General features: G+C 45.1%; 1 protein-coding gene across 1 annotated transcript; it reads left to right on the plus strand.

Moving 5' to 3' along the window:
- Nucleotides 1–1,883: 1,883 nt before the first annotated feature.
- Nucleotides 1,884–18,030, plus strand: NCALD (neurocalcin delta; the record flags this gene model as incomplete). The annotated part of the gene is made up of 3 exons (XM_084229463.1): nucleotides 1,884–2,261; nucleotides 14,934–15,039; nucleotides 17,933–18,030. The coding sequence occupies 3 exons, from the start codon at nucleotides 1,884–1,886 to the stop codon at nucleotides 18,028–18,030; spliced, it is 582 nt and encodes a 193-aa protein (XP_084085589.1).
- Nucleotides 18,031–18,783: the final 753 nt, after the last annotated feature.

The raw sequence follows: 18,783 nt of genomic DNA on the forward strand, positions 1-18,783 counted from the left end.
CTACAAAATGTGAAACCTCAGAGGAAATTAGAAAACATGATTTAAATGGAGATGTGGTATCTCTTATATTCTATCATTTTCCAAGCCTAAGAATTTTTTTCTAATATAGGAAAAATACAAAATATAAGTGCAGAATCCCTTTATGAGGTGTTTCTCTTCATCATATGTAAATCATAAAACTTTGGAAATAGGAATTAAGGTCAGATACCACCTCTCCAGGAAGGCTTCCCTGATAACCTCCATGCTCCCATTTGACTTGGATGTCTTTCTGTGTACTCTTATGATAACAGATCTAGCCCTACTCTTATTGTATTATCCCCTCACTGCCACAACCACCCCTGTGGGTTCTCAACTCATTAAGAAAAAGGGCCAAACCTTACTCTTTGCATCTTCAGTGCCAGAAACATGTCTGATGTATGGCTATTGATGAATATTGAATGGCTGTATGAATGGGAAAAGGTTAATTGCAAGTATGTCTTCATCTGGTAAAAGTTGCCTTTGTTCCCCACAATGTATTAAGTTTTAAAATAAGTAACAAAAGAGTATATGTTATTTTTAATGTAAATATTTTAAAATAGATTATTAGCATATTTAGATAAATATGCATGCAAGAAATTTGGAAGGACATATATCAAAATACTAGCAGTGGTTAATATTGCCACATGTTAAGATTTGAAAAGATGTTGACTTTTTTCTTTTGCCTCACTGTGTTGTTTTGCCATTTACTATAGATGTGTGCTACTGTTATGCTAAGAAAATATGAAGTAAATTATATTTTAAAAAGGAAAGTTTGTCCTATTTCATAATAAATAATTGTAAGACATAAAATAACTTTAAAATGCATTGTCTTTATCATATAAACCCACTGTTGTCAGTGACTTCACTTTGGGAACTTAAATAACTGACTTAGCTTGGTAGCATGTAATGACATCAAATTTCTGTTTTCCTAACTCTTGTCTATACTTATATATATAAGGTACCCAGACAGCACTTTGCTTGAAATATTCTGGCCATAAAACATGCTAAATCATCTCTTTTGATCTCTTACTTCCTCTTTCTCTCCTTTAATTCTTTTTTTTAAAAAAGATTTATTTATTTATGCATACAAGAACTGGGGTACAGGCCAGAGGTGTGGGGGGGCTGTGAGAGGATTCACCAGAGACAGAACAGGCAGATTGACTAAAACACACTGCTGAGGGGAGCAGTGGGCGAGACAGGAAAGGTTTGCTGTGCCATGTGGGTAGTTCCCTGGCTGGGGATTGAACTCATGCTTCAGTGGCTGGGAAAGCTTCATAGGTTGCATCTTAACCCCTTGTGCCACCAAGGAGGCCCTTTCCTGTTCATACTAGGATTGGGTGTCAGCAGCTCAGTCTCCTTAAATCCAAGCTCTTGCAAATAGGTAAGGCAGAATTAAAGAATTCATTTTTTTTCTCTCTCATTTTGAATCTTCTGTTTTCAGGTTAGTTCAGTATAAGAAACATCTGTTTTCTGGTCGGTGGTACTTCTGCTCTACGTCTTCTGCCTGTCATTTTTCTGGCTGATCGCTATTGCTGTAAACCCGGACAATTACTGAACTAGAAGAGAGCTTCTTCCTTTTTTCCCAAAGGAACAATTGCAATTTATAAATGGTGTCCCCAGAGAATAGGTCTAAAAATTTTATGTAGAGGGTGAGGGTGAGAGCAAAAGGAAACAGGGCCCAATAGTTTGTGGTAAAGGACTAAGGGTCCTTGGGTGGTGGTATGGTAACATACATCTGCGGTGTGAACCTGTAGTCCTAAACCACATATAGTGTTGCAAACCATGTTATCTCCATGAAAATATTAATTAATTAATTTAAATTGTCTATCTTCTTTTCTATCTGTAGCTAAATTCTTGCTGCCAGAATGGGGAAACAGAATAGCAAGCTGCGCCCGGAGGTCATGCAAGACTTGCTGGAAAGCACAGACTTTACAGAGCATGAGATCCAGGAATGGTATAAAGGCTTCTTGAGAGACTGCCCCAGTGGACATTTGTCAATGGAAGAGTTTAAGAAAATTTACGGGAACTTTTTCCCTTATGGGGATGCTTCCAAATTTGCAGAGCATGTCTTCCGCACCTTCGATGCCAATGGAGATGGGACAATAGACTTTAGAGAATTCATCATCGCCCTGAGTGTCACTTCAAGGGGGAAGCTGGAGCAGAAGCTGAAGTGGGCCTTCAGCATGTATGACCTGGATGGAAATGGCTACATCAGCAAGGCAGAGATGCTAGAAATTGTGCAGGTATGTAGCGTTCACCCTTTAAAAAAAGAAAAGCATGAGTCACAGTAAGAATTGGGAAGTGAATAACTATAAGAAAGAAAAAAATCAAAATCAACAAACAACTATGAACCAGAGACACACTTTGGGGGGGAGGGGCGGGGAAAGGAGGGATTGGAGTCAAAATTAGGGGGTTGCAATTGTATGGGGAATATAAAAATAAAATTAAAAAAGAAAAGAAAAGCCAAGATTGCAACACAAAAAAAAAAAAAATTGGGATGTATCCCATATAATAATATAGCACATTGAAGAGGTTGCAAGCTGGTGGCCCACCTGGACATCGATTATTTCTCCCCCATGTCCTTGAAAATGATGAGCCCATAGTATAAAACAGGAAGATTGGAGATTGGTTGGCTTCTCTTGAAAACTCAGGAGCTCCGGCCCACATTCTTTCCTGAAATAAGTCACCGGGTGTTGGGGTGACACTCACCCTACAATGGGCACACATGCTTCAGTTGGTCGTATTCACCGTAGCCACCCCATACGCTCATTGCTGTGATCTGCCTGGACCTGGAGCCTTGGCAGTTATATCCCCTGAAGCATGATGTTTAATGATAAAACTCTGACCTGGGTTCAAATCCTGCCTCTTCCAGTCACTACCTCTGTGACTTTAACCAAGGGTACCTAAGTGAGCCTCAGTGTTCTTCATCTGTAAAATGGAACTACCAGTGGTACCAAACCACGTGATGGGGTTATCTTAAGATTAGACTTATTCTTCATGTTCAACACTGAGCAAAATCCCAGCCCTATAGAAGAGCTCATCATCATCACCAGAGTTAATGTACAAGTTTATTAGACTCTCTGTTCTAGGTTCTATCTCATCAAAGATACAAACACTGTAGAATCAAGGCCTCCATCATTTTAATAAGAGGCACCCCATTTAGTTCCCCAAGTCATTCACCCAGAATAAATTTCCTGCAAAGAACAGGAGGAGCCCTAATGTTGGCCACATCTTCTTTGTGAGACTCTAGCAAAACTTTGGGGCATCATGGAAGGGGCATAAGGATCTATCATCACTGCAATGACAGCTTGTTAGCCAGTGAGTGGAACCCAGAGGAGACAAGGCAAGGCTCAAGAGAGGATGAGAAGAGCATCAGCTGAAGCACCATGAAGGATTAGCTGGGCAGGCAGAACCAGGAGGGGTCACTCACAGTCTTGGCAGGTGAGTAGAGCACAAGAGAGAAGTATCTGGAAGCAGACAGCAGGCACGAGAGAGTAGACATTGTCTTCATGAGGTGCTCATCTAAGAAACTCATCCTAGGTCATCTGGGTTCAGTGCTGTCCCTGAGGGATTTTGGGGGGTGCAGGAAGGGTATGTGGGGGTGTGTGTCACAACAGGAGACAAGGAGTCAGGATGAGGTGGAGGTGTAGCAGCATTTGCTTTCAAGGAACCGCGGGAATCCTATTTCCACATACTGAGCCCGAAAGTGTCCCCAAGGCTGAACTGTCATCAAGCCCTTGAGCTGAGGTCTGGCTCTGCTTGTGGACAGGGGGACTGGACCCACATGGGCAGTTAGAGTGACAGCTACACATGGCAGGGGTACAGGAGCAGGAATCCAGGCGACCCTCCAGTGCAGGAAACTCCAACATCTGCCAACTACTTTTTCCAGGTGAAACTATCACTGGCTTTTCCTTCACCCAGAAAAGTAACCATCTGAGTAAGCTGCATGAAATTCGTCCATCACAGATATAAATTGTAAACAAAAATAGAGGATTTCTCCCCTCCCCTGAAGATAAATGTATGAAAATTATAATGTCTATTGTAAAAATTTGGGCAGCATAGCAAAGTATAAAGAGAAAGAGAAAAATTCTCCATAATCATACCCTGTCCACAAAGAGAATCACTGCTAGTAATTTTCCAATATATCCTCCTGGTTCTATTTCCATGCTGTTAAAAATAGTTGATTGATTTCATAATATCTATGAAGATTTTGTGTCTTGCCATTTTCACTTCACATAATAACACAAGCATTTCTTATAAAAACTTTCACTGAAGTACCTTAATGGCTGCATTATAGTCACGTACTATATTATAATGTATACTTATTTTATCCATATTGTTGGATATGTTGGTTAGTTCCAGTTTTCATTATTATACAAACTTTGTGACTTTTAAGAGTAAAATAACAAATAATTCCTATGCATGAAGTTTTTTCTATATTTAGGATTATTCTCTTAGAATGGATTCCCAGAAGTGCAATCACTGGGCCAAAGGGAATGAGCATTTCTAAAGCTCTTGATGCCCGCTGCCAAATTATTTCCCAGATGAAACCCCAAGTGAGTGAAGGCTGCCCCATCTCATTACACTGTCCAATTTTTCTTAATCTTTGCTAATTAAGCAAAAATTTAAATTTAAGATGAATTCATTTTCATTAGCCTTATTTTGGCTCTCCTTTTTCTGTGGGAGAGATGTACTCCAGTCCTCGCTCTGTCTCACTGCAGTGAAAGAGATGAGAACATTTTCCTTTTGGAGAGAATTGCTTCCTGATTGAGATCGAAGGGGAAAAGTAATTCTCCATCAGCCACCATGTGATCCCCTGTTAGCAGGGTTCTCCCAGCTGCCTCTCATCAAGTTTTGGTCACAATATTGATGGAGATGTAGCCCATCAGTGGGGAAAAACTGTCCAGATCACACAGGCTTATGGAGAGTAAGGACCATTCACAGATTCATCCCATACCTGTGGTTTAGCATCTACTAGGGAATAAATAGTCTAGGGAGGAAAATCGACACCCTGTGCTATTGTATCCAGTTTGCAAAAGCGAGTGAGAAAATTGCAGGGTGCAGAAGGTGCTACTTGGAAGCCCTGGCTGAGCCTTGGCTGACTTACTCATGTTCAGTTCCAAATGTAAAAATGGTTCATAAAAATGAAGAATCTTTTAACTTAACAAGGCATTTTCTTCTCTGTAAAATATCTCAGTCCACTAACAGGCCCACAGAAACCTTCTGGTCTTACTTGGAAGGACAAAGATTCCCTAATGAAAGTCTCTATATGCCAGATTTTCAAGAAGCCAGCAAATGGAAGGTTCAGATCTCCCAAATTTTTTCTCTACGGTGCCAGGTCCTAATGGTGAATATTCATGACCCGGACAGAAAATACTGCACTAGCCTGAGGCAACTTCCAAATCACCAATGAGATTAAGTTAAATTTAGAGCCATTTTCATGTTAAGGGCTGTGCCATTCTATTCTGCTACTCCGCAAACTGAAGTTTGCCGTATGCTGTCCCATTCTAATGCTAAACCCCGGTTTTTAAAAATTGGGAATGAATTGGAATTTGCTGTAGGAACTGACTGAATTTCCCATTCTGTTCCCTTCCCTCTTCCTCCTTTAAAAGTTCATGTTCCAGGTCTGTCCCAAGTGTCCCAAGAAGCTGTGTGCTTTGTGGGAGCCTCTGTTCTTGGTTTGGTGCTGTTTAGTAGATTACACACAGCGGATGCTGCTTCTGCCTCAGAGGCGTCACTGCCGCTTCAAAGGGGCCACTGTCCCGTAGCTTTCTGCTCTGTGCCTGTTAGAAGGCGAGGAAATGAAGGCAGGCTGTGGGTCAGCAGAACCATACCCAAGTTTAGAGTCTGTTAGTTAAGTAAGGACAGCCTACAACTTGATTACAAGTGTCAACACATTAATTCTTGACAGAACTTGTTTCCATCCAAGACTAGAAATTCAAGCAATTTAATGAAAACTGCAAATTCATGGTGTGACCTGCAAACATTAATAAGTAGTCAGGGTCAAAACTGGGACCCAAGCAAGTTTGTAATTACCCTTGACAATGAATAGAATTCCATAAACTTTCTAGTTTTTCTTCCTTGATGTTGCTTCTTGTGGTTTCGTTTTGGTATCCACAGAGTATGGTCTGTGGTGACAGGTGAATTCTGTTTGTATTTCTTAATATCAGTAGGAAGGACTCTTATTGTGGGTTCTGTGTAAGACTGAAATACACCTATTAGTTTGCTCTTGCTGCTGTAACAAATTGCCATAAACTTCATTGCTGAAAATTCTGGAGGTCAGAGATCTGATATCAGTTTTGCTGGATTGAAATCAAAGTGTCTACAGGTATTCATCCTTGGAGATTTTAGGGGAAAAACTCTGCTCCTTGATTTTCCCATCTTCTAAAACATTCCTTGGCTTGTGACCCTTTTTATCTATCTTCAAAGCCAGCAACAGTGAATCAAGTCCTTCTTGAGCTATGTATACCTTTGGGTATTTCGCTCTGCCTCTCTCTTCCCTTCATAAAGACCCTTGTGACTACACTGGAATAATCCAAGTCAAACCCTCCCCTCCCCATAGCAAGATCCTTGACTAAACCACATTTTTAAAGTCCCATTGTTATAGGACAGGGAGAGGGGCAGCCCAAACCCCGCAAACCTGCCTATTCTAAATGGGTTCTGCCATCCGCCGCATCAACACAAAACACATGAGACTTTAATGGGAAGGAACTTTAATAAAACTAGGAAACAATACAGGTAAGGCAAAGAGTCTAGTTTCTAAATGAAGCACCCAAAGTTACCCGTCCCCTCGTGGGTAAAACTCCATCCATATGGGATCGGCCCAGAACAAGGCCCCAAAGCCTGCTACAAGTCTAAAGCATCTTCCAGTGGGGACCCACAGAAAAGGGTCACAAACAACCGGACAAGCCCGGAAGGAAAAGAGCAAAATCAACATCAAGATAAAAGCTGCCATTGTCACCTCCCCACGGGTCTCACCCACATCTGTGTCACCCAGTCCACGACCAAAAGACAAGCACAGTTTCTTTACGTGTCTCTAGGCTCCATGCGCCTCCTCCAGGTCTCCTTCTGGCTCCATCCTGCTCCTTCCTTCCTCAGTCTCTTCTTCAGCTTCTCTTCTTCCTGCTCAGCTCCACCCTCCCTTGGGTGGGGCAGGGAACCTCCCCCTTTCCTGGGGACCACCCTGTTACACCATTACTGGGTAAGGTGACTTATTCATAGTTTCCAGAGGTTAGGACATGCACATCTCTGGGGAGCCACTATTCAGTCTACCACACATGCCAAATGCAGTCAGGTTCCTTTCTTAAAAAAATAATATTGTGCTATATCAACATCTGGATGAACAAAGAACACCATATGCAGATTTATTTTTAGAGACTTGAACATTTTCACATTCATGTATTTGTTTTTTATTTAAGTGACAAATTTAGGAACATGATTTAGGCCTAATCTTTTATCATCACATCATAACCTTCCCTCACAAGTCTAAAACCAAATCATAACTGATTTCCCAGGTGCTGATCCTCTCCTGGGGTGAGGGTAGAGAGAGGAAGGGGAATCCCTCCCACCCTGCACAGTCCCTTGTCCCTCAGCCTAGTTGGAAGCAGGTTTGAGAACACACACTCTCTCACACACACACATACACACACACGCACACCCCATACTGGTCGTCATAACTCAGGTTGTGTCTAAGGAAGGATTTGAGTGAGCAAGTAAGTGGCATTGTTTATTGGGCCCTGAATGAGTGTTCTCTGGGATCTTGTGGTGAGGGAACACCACAAGACTGCAGCATTTCCAGGCAAAGAATATAGAAAGAAAGTGGAGTTAAACCAGCCTTGCTTCTCTTCTCAAAAATCAAATAGGACCTTGGAAAGAATAAGTCTTTAACTACAGGATCCTTGTTGGCTGGGTGTATATAGGATGCATGGTATCATCTTATCATTGAATGAAAAATCACAGGCTTGGACGAAATTTGATCACCTTTATCCAGAGCAAAGAGGAAGCAGGAGCCAAGGGAAGTCAGAGAGGGGTCTTGGACAAAGCAAGTCAATATTACCTTGATTTCTCCTTTTCAATCACCCTTTCCCTTCTTGTGCCTCACTTTCTGACACAATTTGCTATTCCCCCAACTCATCTTCCCTTTATTAAACACAGCTGTGTGTTCTTACAAAGTGAAGCAGGTAGACCCGAGTGCACAGTGCCTGGGTTTTAGGCTTGATTCTGCCACTTAGTAGCTACGTGTCCGGGGGGGGGGGGGGGGGGAATACTTTTGTGGTTTATGAGCTAGAGCTAATGAGTGCTCATGAGGGCTAAACAATTATTACAAGTAGAGCGCCTAGAACAGTGCCTTTCATGGGGTATCTATCATGCAGTAAAGTTGGCTGCTATTATTCTATTGAAGTTTCCAGAGCTCAGACAGGAAGTTTCTCTGCTAAATAAAGAGAAGTCATTTCCCAACCAAAGAATAACATAACAGGTAGGACTTTCCATTAAGTTTTAGGTGAATTTATCTAGTTGTAAAATTTATGTTCATAAAGAAAAGGGAGTAACCCACCTACACCCCCAGTGGTGGAACTCACAGAAGAGATGCTTGGATGTGCGACCAAAGGAGTTCCTGATCTTCAGCTGCTCTTTCTTACCAAAGGCCCGCCCCAGAAAATTAGTTCAAGCTTCAGGGCTTCTCTGCTGCTCACATATCTGAGAGAAAAGAAAGATCACCTCTCCAGGACAGAAGCTGGTTGACACCAGGAATTCCCTCACCTGAGCTGTGGACCTGAGTCCACTTCCGGCATCGGGATTATATGGAGGTGGCCTGTTGGGATTTGCTGTCAAGTTCAACTTGCAGACTTTCCAAAAGGAATGCTTAGACTGAAATAATGCTTCCCTAGCCGTCCTCAGGGAGCTTACGTAAAGACCAGGTTGGAAGCATTTCTAATTAGTCATTGCTTGAAAGTTAAAATATTGCTTCCAAAAAAAAAAAAAATTGCTTCCAAAGTACTTGCTGTTCAACTAACAGCTGCTCAGAATCAGACTCACCATCTTAGTTGTGATTCTGGGTTAATTGGCAGCTTTGGTGAAGGTCACCCTTCAGAACACCCTTAGTCTGCATTCTCATGCCTTTAAAGTGAATGAAACCTGAAAAAAATGATGTTGGGGGTGTATGGGTAAGTCCAGTAGAGATTCTATTTTTGTTTCTCTTAGCAATATGGAAAAAGTCTATTTTTTTTTTATTTGCTCATGTGATATTTAAAGCATACGTATCTGCACAGCAAGCGAATGAGTAGCAATGGAGGTAAAAGTCAAAGATTTAACCCCATAAAAACCAAGAAAACAGGTAATGTCGCCTGGTTGCAAGAGCACCGATTGTGACCAATTCAGTCAACCAGTTTGTGGCTCTTGGTGCCACTGGGATCAAAATAAGAGCCAGGGAGGCTGCCTTCCACTTTTTTTAGAACCACTTGCTGAGTGGCATTTGCATTTTTTTCTTCCATAGACACTTTGTAAACTGGTTTCATAGACACTGTCACATTTAATTTATTCCTTGGAGACCTGCAACACTGTGCTCTTCTATTTCTGAAAAAAGAAAAAAAAAGTAGCAGTAAGAGCTTCTAGTGCATCTTGATATGGCCCCTGGGAATTCTGCTCCAAACTCTTGCCTAATTCTCTTCCTCTTGCCATAATTCTCAATTATGAGTGTGGACCACAGATGTTACTGTGGAATGCAACTTAGATTACTTTCCTAGAGAAAACTCTTGAAAACAGTTGCTTAGGCTAGTGGCATTCTCTAAGCTCTAAGCTCAGTGTTTTCGTATCAGTTGTGTTGGGTTTATCCCTTTCTTATTAGAGGATTACTCTTACTCTGGCAAGCTGCTCTCTAGTTTAAGAGTTTGTGTAAATGCTTAGCATCAAATATGCCATCTGGTGACACCAGCGAGTGCCTGCTACCCAGTGGACACCCTTCTCTGGCTGCACCTTCCAGTCCCCTTTGTGGGCTCCTCTTCCTCCTCCTGCTCCATAAACATGGAGATTCCAGACACGGCCCAGTTGTCCTTTCATCTCCTCCAGGAGATCTCACCTTCTCAGTGCTTGTTGGGGGCGAGGCATCGTGGTCAGTGCTTTCAAGCTGAAATCATTTCTTAGGGCTGTAGTAACAAATAATCAGAAACTGGGTGACTTACAATAACAGAATTTTAATCTGTCCTCACTCTAGAGGCCAGGAAGTTCAAAACCCAAGTGTGCACAAGGTTGGTCCCTTCTAGAGGCTGAGGGGGAAGCCCAGCATATCCCGGGCAGCTGCAGAGCCTGGCTCTGCCTCCATCATCACCTGAGCTTCTCTCCATGTGCCTGTGTCTAATTTCCTTCTTATAAGACCACCAGGCACTGGATTAGGGCCTGCCCTGACCCAGTATGTTCTCATTTTTAGCTTGATTATATCTGCAAAGCCCCTGTGTCCAAGGCAGGTCACATCCACAGGTTCTGGGTGGACAGGAATGTTTGCAGGACACTTGTCAACCTAGTATATGTGTGTAAAGTGTCAGGAACAGACACAGTGCAGGCTTTCTGATCCCATGCAGACCGGGTAAAGGAGGAGTCAGAGTCCTCAGTGGCTTTAGCAGGTCTTTTATTGGGATTCACCAGGCATACGGCAGGCAGGGGTGCTGGGGGGCCGGGAGGCTGGCAGGCCTCCCAGCCCCCAGCAAGTCTTCACTCTATCTGGGCTCTCCGGCATTCTCTGCTTCTCTCTAGGCTTCTGCTACTTCTTTTCTCGGCTTCTCTTTTGGCTTCTATTAGCGTCCCTATGACGCCGCCCTTAAAAAGCAGTCTTAGCGCAGGTGTACCCACTTCAGGTGCCCGCCATCAGGCATGCATTCAGGATCACAGTTTCCTTCATCTATCCTGATGGCAGGAGGGCAGAAAAGCCTGATATTTTTCCTTACCCTACAATGTGCATTATCTCATTTAATCTGCACAACCTCAGCCCTGTTGTATGGATGGAGAAACAGACTTCTTTCAGATCTTCACCTCTGCTGTGTCCAACTGTTTATGGATATTTCCACTAAGATGTTGCGCTGGTGCCTCACAATTCCAAAAGCAAACTCATCGTTGCTCCCTTTCCCCTCCCCACCCGCAATATGTGGAAGCCCTAAACCATAGCAGCTCCAGAATGTCTATTTTGAAGAGACAATGGATTCTTTGGAAGAGGTTATTTAAAGTGGCCTCTACATAGCACCATTACTAAAAAAATGTATTAACTGCCCTTATCTGAAAATGACAGGTACCACTGTGGAGTTGCAATGAGGTGGTAGCAAGGGGAATGGGCAGGAATGAAAGATTTAGGAAAATATTAAGGAGACAGATTTAACAGGTGACTGCCTGCCTAAGGTGGGTGGAGAGGTGCCGAAGTGTCTTTGATTGGATTATAGGATGAAAAGTAGGGCTACTTATGGTCTGTTTTTTAAAAAAGATATGGGGGGGGCGGGGAAGCCATGATAAATTTCTTTCATTCAAATAAAATCTTACATAAAGCCTAATAAAAGAACAGGGCTGCTTTAGCTGAACAAGGGTTTGTGCCCTTACTCCCAGCTCAACCTCCCCCTCTGTGAAAGGGCCTAGGGCACTTGAGCAGAACATTACAAAAGTCACTGATTTAATGGATTCGTCTAGCTGTAAACCAGAAGGTGCTTAATGCCGTTGCAGATACGTCAATATTGATCCTATTTTAAAAGTGTTTCCAAGAAAGGTTCTCATGGTCTCTCTCCACCCTTCTTTCCTGGCATGGAATACCCTCCAAAGCAGCGTGCTGTTCACAACACTTCTGATTAACTTCTTTTGCCCTTTAGTTGGTCGTTTTGAGGCCCTGCATCTCCTGTTCGAAGACCCTGTGTCTTCTGATAAAAGAGTCAGCCTGTTTCTTTCAGGAAGAAGAGTGAGATTTAACTCTAGGAATTAAGCCCACCCTCAGTTCAGCCCACATTCTTTATTGGTTCAGATTTGAGTCCTTCATGTTCAACATTGTGAGAGGTGGTTCATTCCAAGGGAAGAGAAAAGATACAGGCCATGTGGAAGCTGGTCAGACTCCGGGCCCCAGATCGGGCCCTGTAAGGCCAGAGGCAGAGCGGGCTCCTGGGTGTCCCATAGATCTGCATTCACCCAGAGATGAGAGTAGGACTCTTGCAGTTTAATTAAAAACAGGATGTTCCTGCTGGGCCTCTCATTGACATGGCTAAAAATAAAGTAGCCCAGCCTCTTCATGGTTTAATCCCATTAAATTTGGGGGGGAAAGCTGGAGCTAATATAAGGCATGATTTGTTTCAGATTGCTGTCTGGGGTTACGTCTTTTCTCTCTCTGAGCTGTGGAATCCTAGATATTGAAGTTCTGTTACCATCAGCAATGGTAGTCACTGCCATGGGAAGGGAGCATAGAGACACAATTCCCCAAATGTGGTTTTGCATACACTTATTCACTGTCAGAACCTCTGGGACTCGTCACCCCAGCTCTGTCCTCACTAGTTTAGTACCACCCACGTCAGAGACTTGGCTTTGTGACTAATTCACTGAGCTCTTATCTCTGAGTTGATGCACATTTAAAAAAAATTCTTCTCTGAGTGCTATGAAAGTGCCATCTGGAAAGGCGCACCTCTTAGGTGAGCCCTCAGGCCTACCAGCCCCACAACATCCCCGGACATTATACCTGTCGCCAGTGGCACACACAAAGTAGGTGGCACCTGGAATTGTCAAATGCAAGGGTTTTACAGAGAGCAGACTAGACTCAGGGATGGAAAAACCTATCTATCCCCAAAGAACAGTGAAGGTGTGTAATTACTTACCCAGCATCCTTTAGATTTCCAGCAAAGGGTAAACTTTCCATTGCCCATAAATGCCCCTCCATGCTACCTCTGCTACACCAAAAACATGGCATCTCTTGCTTCTTCGTAGAGGTTGTACGGATGAGTCTAGTGGGTGCTGAATTCCACATTCTCTGTCACTGTTTTTGTTTGAAGATCGCTTGACTTATGAATTCAAAAAATATTTAGATTGTGTAATTTCAAATCTGTGTGCAGGGTGTATATGTGTTCATTGGTTGGTGCCACTGATTCCCCTTTGACTGGGTCCAGAGCTACAGAAAAGCGTCCATGTAGGAGTAAGAAACGCCCAGGAGAGGGCGCTAGTCCCAGGACATCACTAGTGTGGAAAGCCTCCAACTGTTAACCATTCACCTGGCCCTGGGAAGTCTCAGGGGCTCTGTGTCTCCATCTGCATCAAGGACTCTATCTCCATGGTCTCTTCTCACTCCCCTGAGGAGTCAGGTTTCTCCTACAGCTTGATTCATTGGCATTACAACTCCAGCACAGAAGGAGGTGTAGACTTGCAGGTGTAGACCTTGCTGACTATAGAGGGGACAGAAGTAGGGGTTCAGGAAGAAGTCAGAGTGTGACTGGCCTCCCGCCTCAGAGCATGTTTCAGTGAGCATTTCTTGGGGAAGCTGACTGTGACCGAGCTTACCCTCCTGACAGCCGCAGTCCCAAACAGGGCCATGCTCTGAGCTTGACCTTCTTCCCAGAGGGAGTTGGCGTAGAAGCAGGGCTGTGGGTGGGTTCCAGATGGACTCAGAGAGCCTGATCTGACAGGTCTGTGTGTGGGAGTAGGAGGGGTGGGAGGGGGGAGATCAGCCCAAAGGATGAGTCCATTATTCCAATTTCATCTACTGAGATTAGAACATCTACCCCTTTTCTCTAGAATTCATTAGGCACTTGAGGGGTTGGTCCTAAACAAGACTGTCAGGCAGATAAATTTAGCCTTTAGTGTTGATTTTTGCTCCCACATTTCCCATTTGGAGGTTACTTCCCCTCAGCTGTCTTCCTTTCTTTCCTCTTTCCAGCTATCCCACCACATCCGGAGCTCCAAAAGTTGTCAGATTTTTCCTGCCCACCGTCTGGCAGAAATTACTTTTTCTAAAACTCCTTCCCAGGATTAGAGTTCCCCGAATGAATCTGATTCACACTGTCATGGTCTGGGGATTAAAAACAAAGACTTCACTTTATTCTTCTCAAAATAAAACATTTGGGAACTGAGGACTTTCAGGTGCTCTCGGGATACCTCAGGGAGTTCACAGGTGGTGAGGAAGTTGATTTCAGTACTGCTTGCAAAACCCTTTCAGTAGAACCTGCTTTTGGCCATCAGATTTCAGATGTTCCCAGTTTATCTCAAACCTGAGATGCATAATCAACCCAAAACTCAGAAGGCAGGTTGTTTCCATTTTGGGGATTCCTAGGTACTTGCTGAGAAGGATATGAGACAGTTGCCATACTCACAGAGGAAAGGCTTGGGGATGGGTTGGTCATGTCTGCCTGTGAGAAGCTCAGAGCACACCTTCCTGAAGGTCAGGCTCTTCTCTCCTTGAGGGGTCCGGGAGGAATCCACAGTAGATACCCACCTGTCTCTCTAGCCTGAGAATCATCATCTACACCCTTGCTCCTAGAAGTGGGGTCCTCAGAACAGCAGCATCAGCACTAGTGTCACACCAGAGCTTGGTAGAAATACAGAATCTCAGACAACTCCCTCGACCCTAAACTATCCCAACAAGCAGATTCCTTGTTTTCAAAAGATTCGTGAGGGATTCATGTACATGTTAAGGTTTAAGATAAGGAGGTCTAGAGACAGAGGTCCAGTGGGTCTTCCTGCCAGTTGTCAAGTTGTAACCCTTGAAGATACTCACAGCTCTCTCACCTGTCCCTCCCTCCAGTGATTGTACATCTGTTTTCTACAACAAAATGTCAGCAGGAACAGGACCAGCCCCCTATGTGAATGGGGGACAGTCCTTTTACCCCTATATTTGGGGAGCTTAATTAAAAGGCCATGGTGTACCAAACCAGACAACGGTCCCTGTCTTACTGCCATGTGGCTTCTGTCCCCAGGCAATCTATAAGATGGTTTCCTCTGTCATGAAAATGCCTGAAGATGAGTCAACCCCGGAGAAAAGGACAGAGAAGATCTTCCGTCAGATGGACACCAATAGAGATGGTAGGAGGCTGTGGCTGCTTTGCTTTGCTCAGAGTGGGGGGCTGCTGGAGGGACTGGGGGTGTGCAGGCTGAGATAGGCCACTCAACGACAAACCATGAGCTGCAAGAGCCTAGCTGCAAGGCCTTTTGTGACAATGGCTCATCCTGCTGGGCAGGACAGAGGACAGAGTGGTTCCCAGGACGCTGGATCCTGGATCCATACAGGCCAGTAATCAGAAAATCCTGAGTCATCTGTAGCTCTGCTGTTGTTATCAACTCACCTGTTCTGCATCCCCAGGGGTACTGGAAACTTTCCCCCTCCCTCCCCAGGGGGGATTTTTTTGAAGTCTTCTGCACATGCTCCAAGCTGTTGGGTCTCCTGGAGCCAAGAGGGTCCCTTAGTCATTGGCGGAGAGGAGCGAGGTGGCCAGTAGGCCATATCTACCCTGACAGTGCCACCCACAACTCAAACCTGACGAAGGAGTACTAGACAACCCAAAGCAAAAAGGATTGCAAACTCCAGAACAATGGATTTTAGATGTTGGACTGCCAGAGAGAATACAGGAGGCCCAGTAAACTTTGAATTTTGGATATGCAAAAAATGATTCTTTTGTGTAAAAACATATACCCTTTGCAATCTTTAGGACATATAAGAAAAGAAAAATGTTACTTGAAATTCACAATCAACTGGGCATCCTGTATTTAACTTGCCAAAAGGCAACCCTATTTAGATATAAGACTGTGTCTGAAGTGCTAAGCGCAGTCTGGCCCATAATAAGTCCAAGTCACCTGTAGCTCAGCTGTTACTGACTCACCTGTTCTGCTGGCATCCCCAGCACTTCTTGTAGAGACGTACTAATGCACTCATGTAGCCCGCCTGGCACTGGTGGCCAGAGTGACGGGAACCTTTGTCATGGAGCAAGCCTCTATCTCTATCCCATGCCCTCTGGGACTGGCCGCCTGAGAATCTGGGTTTGCAGGGTGCAGGCCAATCTGTTTGCTTTGTTTCCTCCACAAAGTTACCCTTACATCCTGCTATATCCTATTTCCCTTCATGCACCTCATTTTACAGCAAATGTCTCATTTTGCAAAGACTAGCAAACTAGGGATTATTTTAATAGTGAATGACCTCAATGATGTTAAACTGGGGGTTTTGCTGGTGTTCCTGGGGAGCACAGGTGGCTGTGTCCTGCCTCCGTAGCTGGGGGAGAGACTGGGAGAAGATCAAGGCACCACAGGATAAAACTCTACTGCATGCTGATCATAGGCAAGAAATGAGGCTCTCTCTTGGCTCCACTACAGTGGACCGTGAGCCCTGCCTGGGTGAGTGTTCCCAGCACCAGCCCTGGGCTCTCCTAAGGGAAGGCCTTGAGTATAAAAAGACCGGGCGTGGGCTGTGTGGAAACTGTACAGGAAGGGAGTTGGGGGGGTTCACATCTAAGAACAGTGAGAGGAATCTTAGCCGAACCAGACTTAGTGCTTCAGCTCGGCACTTTGCTTCTGGACCCCCAAACCCAATTTGGCGCCCCCTCCTGGAATAAAGGCCTTACATCAATCATGTTCCATTAGATTTCTCTTGATACAAGCTCTGCCTCTAACCCCTGGCCCCTGGCTTGGAGAGTAAAGTCGGGGCCACAGGCAAGTTAGCCAGAGAGCCAACTCCTCCGAAACACACAGGGAGTTAACAGAGAGACCCGGATGTATGAGTTGAAGGCAGGGTTTTGCTAGCTGCGTCTGGTTCCCTGAGGCAACATTTCAGAGACCTGGAAGGGTGCAAACCGAGGCTCATTTCGTCTCTGAGAAGCCTGTGGAAGTTGCCTGCTCTAGCCACAGGGGCACAGCGCCTGAGAGCAAAGGGGCCTGCTCCACAGCCTCAAAGCAAGTAGAAAAATTAATTGCTGCCCTTCTCCTTCATGAAGATAAAGTGGATTTGGTTAAACAACAACAGGTTCTGCTGGAGCAGCTTGGCTAAGCGTAGCACGTACTGGGTGTCTCTGGGGTGGGGGTGAGAGCACTGGTAGGTACAGCCTCCTGTCAGGAGTAAGCTGAGAAGTAGAATAGCAGTGACTGAAGCCAGAGGATGGAGTTTCACTCCGTGAAAGAGGAAGGGTGTGTGGCAATGCTCAGCAGAGGGGAGCAGACATGTCCTGTAGTCTCCAGGGCCTCTCTGTCAAGAGGAAGAAGGGGCTGAGAGAGATGCCCAGAAGCTCCTCCCCAGGACAAGCTCTTCTGGAAGCTCCAGGAAGGGGGGAGAAGCTTTTTCTCCACCCCCCACACCCCTCCCCAACAAAATGACAGAGGGTTCTACTGAAAGGAAATTCAATACATACAGCAACTTAGATGGGAAGGACAGGGACATGGGGGAGGTGTGGGGTTCAAAGTGGCAGCCAAGTCTCTCTCCTGCAGCCTGTCAGGTTAGGAGGAAAGTGTACTGATTGGTAAGGGGCAGAGTGTCTCAACCCCCCTGCCTCATGCATATACCCCTTTGTTCTCTTGATTCTTCTCACGTTGGATGAAGGGGTAGTCATTCTCACAGACTGTTCAAAAGAAGGGGTGCTCCCCTCAGCTAGCTGTGCAGGCCCCTAAGTAGCCTGAGTGACCCGAGAGGGCCCAGGGAATGGCCCAGATGCGTTCAGTTCCTCATCTCAAATGCACAGGGGACATTCGTTCCACAGATACAAGGGCAGCTGGAAGAACCACAGGGCAGGGGTCACCCATGGGCCACCCAGCACCCCCTCACCCACTCCACCCAGCAGTGGGTCTTCCAGCACAGAGCAGGCCCTCAGGAAGCCGGGTGCTGTACCTGGGCGCTGGCTTGCAAAGGTGACCAAGACCCACGCCCCAGAGAGGCAGAGAAGAGTGTGAGTCGATGCAGTTGCCACCAGCCACGCTCACCTGTCCTCTTGCCTTGCAGGAAAGCTGTCCCTGGAGGAGTTCATCCGAGGGGCCAAGAGCGACCCGTCCATAGTGCGCCTCCTGCAGTGCGACCCCAGCAGCGCCGGCCAGTTCTGAGCTCGGCACCCCACGAATCGTAGAGCTGCTTGTGTTCCCTTTCAGTTTTTCTTTTTAACAAAAAAAAATATTTGTTGCCAAACAATATTGACAGTGATGCTGCCCCCGTGCGGTCAGATGCACCTTCCTCCGTGACGCCTTCGCTGCTTTTGTCGTGGACGCTTCGTGGGAATGCCGTGGCCCAGCGCTTGTGGAGAGCATGGACAGTGCTGTCGCGTACAGACTCTGTGGTTTCCATTGTTTTGATGATTTTTAATTGTTGATGTTGTTTTTCTTTTGATTCTAATGTCTCTGTTCTAAAACCGAAGACTCGGGGAGGCAAGAGAAGGAAAGCCAATCCAGTCCAGTGATTCTACGGCAAGCTTCGAGGGGCTTGTTTGAACAACAAAAGCCCCTGCCTGGGTTCGGTGTCACTCGCACCCTGGGATGGCACCAGATGCTGGACTCCCTAAGGACACGTGACTCTCTGGGGCTAGGCTATTCAAGGGACCTGGGGGAATTCCCCAGGGAGGCCCGCCACCCTCTTCCCCAGCAGGTTGTAGTTTCTAAGCTGTGAACATTTCCAGGTAAATTCATAGAAAAGAGGAAAAAGATGGCTCAGCTATTTTTTCACAGGTTTACACTAGTTGAGCAAATTCAAGTTTCTTTGGAAATTGAACACAAATTGTAACTTATATTCCAAAACCTGATCCGTCTTGTTGCCTATTGTGATTTAAAAAAAAAAAAAAAAGACTGCTGTATATAAAATATTGG

The sequence above is a fragment of the Talpa europaea genome (assembly GCF_964194135.1).
Source record: "Talpa europaea genome assembly, chromosome: 3".
Lineage (NCBI taxonomy): Eukaryota > Metazoa > Chordata > Mammalia > Eulipotyphla > Talpidae > Talpa > Talpa europaea.